Here is a 5,126-nt window from a genome sequence, read left to right as displayed (position 1 = left end):
GCCATTCTCCTGCCTCAGCCTCCCGGGTAGCTGGGACTACAGGCGCCGCCACCTCGCCCGGCTAGTTTTTTGTATTTTTAGTAGAGACGGGGTTTCACCGTGATAGCCAGGATGGTCTTGATCTCCTGACCTCGTGATCCGCCCGTCTCGGCCTCCCAAAGTGCTGGGATTACAGGCTTGAGCCACTGCGCCCGGCCAGTGTTTTTTTTTTTTTGAGACAGGGTCTTGTTCTGTTGTCCAGGCTAGAGTGCAGTGGCACAATCGCTGCTCACCATAGCCTTGACCTTGACCACAGCCTTCACAGGCTCAGATGATCCTCCTGCCTCAGCCTCCTGAGTAGCCAGGACTACAGGCATGTGCCACCACACCCAGCTAATTAAGAAACTTTTTTTTTTTTTTAAAGAAATAGGGTCCCACTGTTGCCCAGGCTGATCTTGAAGTCCTGGCATTAAGTGATCCTCCAGCCTCAGCTTCCCAAAGTGTTGGGATCACAGGTGTGAGCCACTAAGCCTGGCCAGTAAAAAATGTTATTTTTTTGAGACGGAGTCTCACTCTGTCGCCCAGGCTGGAGTGTGATGGCATGATCTCGGCTCACTGCAACCTCTGTCCTGCAGGTTCAAGCTCTTCTCCTGCCTCAGCCTCCCAAGTAATTGAGATTATAAGCACATACCACCATGCCCAGTTAATTTTTGTGTTTTTAGTAGAGATGGGGTTTTGCCATGTTGGCCAGGCTGGTGTAAAACTCCTGACCTCAGGTGATTCACCCACCTGGGCCTCCCAAAGTGCTGGGATTACAGGTGTGAGCCACCTCGCCTGGCCCAGTAAAAATTCTTTCTTTTTTGAGATGGAGGCTTGCTCTGTCGCCCAGGCTGGAGTGCAGTGGCCGGATCTCAGCTCACTGCAAGCTCCACCTCCCGGGTTCACACCATTCTCCTGCCTCAGCCTCCCGAGTAGCTGGGACTACAGGCACCCAGCTACTTTTTTGTATTTTTTTTTTGGTAGAGATGGGGTTTCACCATGTTGGCCAGGATGGTCTCAATCTCTTGACTTCGTAATCTGCCCGCCTCGGCCTCGCAAAGTGCTGGGATTACAAAAATTCTTTGTAACACTCTTAATATTTTTCTTTTGCCTGAGATTAAAGGCCCTAGAACCTTTAAAACCTTAGGTTTCCCTAGAATTGTTTCAATTAAAGTTTGATTTTGTTTTCCTAAGTTGCTCTTCAGTTGAACCATAGTTTAATGGGTTCTGTGAACGTAACAATATTTAAATCTGCTCAGTGAGTTTAACCCTGAAATTCTAACGGCACTGATGGGCATGCCCTGCCCACCTTGGCTGTATCTCAGGCCTTCCTGGATTTTAATTTTGGGTTTCCAGGTTGGCAGCTATTTTCCACATTTTCAGGAAATGCTTTGAAGAGGTTGTAACTGATTTTCTGCTTTTACCCTTCCCTGTCAATGTGCCTGTGAGAAGTGAAGATGGCTGAAGAGGGGGAGAACCTGGAGGCTGAGATTGTGTACCCCATCACCTGTGGGGACAGCAGAGCCAACCTCATCTGGAGGAAGTTTGTGTGTCCCGGCATCAATGTGAAATGTGTTCAGGTGAGCATAGGCTGCATTCAGGGCCCAGGAGAGAGGCCTCATGGCGTCTGTGACTGCTCTGGGGGTGCAGCTGTGCCGAGTGTATCCTGAGGCAGGGTCTCCAGGGCTGGGGAGAGTGGAGGAGGCGCAGGAAGAACCTCAGGAAGAGGAATGCGCTGTGGCCACAGTGTGCTGTGGCAGGGAGGCTGGCAGGCCCTCTCGCCGTGTGGAGGAGGCTGCCGCTCCTGGACAAGGAGCTTTACCCAGCAGATCCAGTGAGAGCTGCTCCAAAAAAGCTGCCTCCTTGGTAAGGAGCAGGATGAGTGGGAAAAGTCTTCTCTTTCTGACGACATTGATAGGTCAGGTACCCAGGCTCACCTGTGCTGGAACAGCGGAAAATGCCAGTGAAGACATTTCCATAAAGCATCTTACAGATGCTGCCTCACACTGGCTAAGAAAGAGGAAGTGCTGAGGCCAGGGGACCTCATGGTGACAGAATTGAGAGGCCGATGGGGTACCGTGCCCAGCTTTTGCCCTGAGAGCCTTGGCCTGAGCTTGGTTTTCCCAGCCTCGCAGGGCTGGAGATCAGAAGATAAAGCCCAGGCCTCCTCTAGGTGTGTGTACTGGGTGGGGGGTGGGGACTGTCCCTCCAAAGCTGGCACCTCCAGGGGTGAGTCCCCCGCGTACTCCCATACCTCCTGTCCCTGGCACAGGGAAGGGGACACCCCCTTGAGGATTCCTAGGTGGTCTGGATGGTCTGAAAGCCTCAAGCTGAGAGTTTAGTTATCAATGGCTCCCAGCTGGCAGTTCCCCCAGGAATCTGACAGAAGCAAACAAAAAATACTTTTTGGAAGAACTCACCTTTATCTCAGGTTTCAAGTAATTTCCGCAGAACCCTGGACACACAAGAAGCAGTGCTCCTGGAGCACGCACAGAAGCTGCAGGCAGCAGTCAGCCCTGCAACAGCCTCGGCTGTTGGGATTTTAAGCCTTAGAAGATAAAATCGTTATATTTAATAATTTATTTTAAGAAATAAAAGAGGCCGGGCACCATGGCTTAACACCTGCAATCCTAACACTTTGGGAGGCTGAGGGAGGAGGATTGCTTGAGCCCAGGAGTTCAAGAGCAGTGCAGCCTGGGTAACATACTGAAACCCCAGTTTCTTCTTCAAAAAAAGAAAGAGAGTGTGAGCAGAAACACGACTAGAGATAGGATTGAAATTCCACACTTAGTGGATAGGTCGTTAGCAGATCAGCCATAGCTGGAGAGAGAATGACTCAGGAAGCGCGAGAGTCGAACGCATCTGAGTCTGGAAGGAGAAGAGGGAGACCGAGAACTTTCATGACGGAGGAAAGAGTGGTCCACAGCGCGGGGCCCTGACAGGCCCCAGCCTGGATGAAGACCCCGCTGCCTGCGTCTAGGGTGGCTTTTAGCTCAAAGTAAACAGTGATAGTCATGGGCCATCACTCAAGTAAATAAAACCTGTGAGTCTATACCTGTCACCATGTATTTCATGTTATTCATGTATGTTAAATAAATGCATAGAGAGAAGTAAAGCGTGGGAGGAATGATGGGGTCAGAGTCATGAGCAGGTGCTTAGACTGGCTTCAGAGCATCCCTGCAAACCATGCAGCCATTACAGACGTAAGTCATAGCTGTGGTGGGAAAGCTGGCAGGTGCCTCCTTAACCCCGCGATCCATCTTCACATCATCAGGCTCGGGACAGACCTCCCCCTTGAGCCTCCTGATGTAGTGAGCAGGAGTTCTGTGGTGTTCTTCCAACAGTTCATGGCCTGACTCTACTCATGAGAAAACAGCAGATACACACGGAGAGACAGCCTACGGAATGCCTGACCCACAAGCTCCAAAAATGTCAAGGCGAAGAAAAATACAGACAGGCTGAGAAGCTGCTGCATCTTTTTTTTTTTTTTTTCGAGACAGAGTCTTCCTCTGTCACCCAGACTGGAATGCAATGGCGCGATCTCGGCTCACCGCAACCTCCGCTTCCTGGGTTCAAGTGATTGTCGTGCCTCAGCCTCCTAAGTAGCTGGGGCTGCAGGCACTCACCACCACGCCCAGCTAATTTTTGTATTTTTAGTAGAGATGGAGTTTCGTCATGTTGGCCAGGCTGACCCCGAACTCCTGACCTCAGGTGACCTGCCCACCTCGGCCTCCCAGAGTGCTGGGATGACAGGCGTGAGCCACTGTGCCCCGCCTGCTGCTGTCCTAATGGGGACAAAAGCTGAAGAGCGGGGCAGCTGCATGCACCACAGTCTTGGGCTGGATCCTGCATCAGAAAAAAATGCAGGCTGGCCATGGTGACTCACGCCTGTAATCCCAGAACTCTGGGAGGCTGAGGCAGGTGAATCACCTGAGGTCAGGAGTTCAAGACCAGCCCAGCCAACATGGTGAAACCCCATCTCTACAAAAAATACAAAAAAATTGGCCAGGCATGGTGGCACATGCCTGTACTCCCAACTACTCGGGAGGCCAAGGCAAGAGAATCGCTTGAACCCGGGTGGCGGGGTTGCAGAGAGCCCAAGATTGCACCACTGCACTCCAGCCTGGGTGACAGAGTGAGACTGTCTCAAAAAAAAAATTTTTTTTTGCAATAGTGGCTATCACTGGGACAGTTCATGAATTTGAATATGGACAATGGATTAGAGAATAATATGTGAATGACAATTTCCTGATGCGAGTCGTTCTGTGGCTGCACAAGAGATCCTTGTTCTTAGGAAATATACGCAGGTATTGAGGGCCCAGGGACCTGAAGTCTCTGCCTCCCCCTCAGTAGCCGCACATGCACAGGTCTAGGTGGGGGCAGACAGGAGCAGGCGGTGAGTCCGGGAACGCACATGTGAGAGCTCCTTGGACTATGCTGGCAGTTACCCTGTGAGTTTGAAATTGTATCAGAATTAGAAGTTGGGAACACGGAAGAAGTGTACCGTAGGTGACATCATAATGAAATTCCGGAATGGCAGGGACAGAGAAGATCCTCAGTCTAACCAAGAGGAGAGACGGATCGCTCAGGAGCGATAATCCTACCGGCCATGAGCTGAAATCTGCGCAGGAGCAGAGGTGGCCGCACCAGCGCCTAACTGCAGAGAGCGACGACATCGTGAGGTCATCTTTAGAATTATGCTGGAAGAAGGACGTTTTCAGAAAAAGACATGAGTTTGCCACCAGCATTCTGAATATGCATTTCAGGCAGAGACAAGAGGCCTCCAGATGGAAGTGTTGTGGTGTGAGAAGGTGTGAAGAGTCAGGGGAAAACGTGGGTAATCCGGCCAGACCTCTGTGTTCAGCCCTAGGAGGACCCGAGAGATGAGAGCAGGGCCACGTGGCTGTGGTAGCCCGGGAGGGTCAGGAGTGGGCCGTGGTAGCCCGGGAGGGTCAGGAGTGGGCCGTGGTAGCCCGGGAGGGTCAGGAGTGGGCCGTGGTAGCCCGGGAGGGTCAGGAGTGGGCCGTGGTAGCCCGGGAGGGTCAGGAGTGGGCCGTGGTAGCCCGGGAGGGTCAGGAGTGGGCCGTGGTAGCCCGGGAGGGTCAGGA

The 5,126-nt window shown here is 52.1% G+C and overlaps 1 protein-coding gene across 5 annotated transcripts in view; it reads left to right on the top strand.

Moving 5' to 3' along the window:
- GMEB2 (glucocorticoid modulatory element binding protein 2) overlaps positions 1-5,126 on the top strand; it is a 28,066-nt gene that overhangs the window by 6,946 nt on the left and 15,994 nt on the right. For 2 of the 5 annotated variants that reach the window (XM_023183282.1, XM_023183283.3), the window contains one exon: positions 1,471-1,598. In XM_023183282.1, coding sequence (XP_023039050.1) covers positions 1,471-1,598 — 128 coding nt within the window. Of the gene's footprint in view, positions 1-1,470; positions 1,599-4,082; positions 4,852-5,126 lie in introns of those variants that run through there. The other 3 variants (XM_023183285.1, XM_023183284.1, XM_023183286.2) reach the window with 3 other exon arrangements.

Source organism: Piliocolobus tephrosceles, chromosome 20 (genome assembly GCF_002776525.5).
Source record: "Piliocolobus tephrosceles isolate RC106 chromosome 20, ASM277652v3, whole genome shotgun sequence".
NCBI classification, from domain to species: Eukaryota; Metazoa; Chordata; class Mammalia; order Primates; family Cercopithecidae; genus Piliocolobus; species Piliocolobus tephrosceles.
The sequence above is the reverse complement of the archived record's forward strand: the minus strand, read 5'-3'. Positions and strand labels throughout refer to the sequence as shown.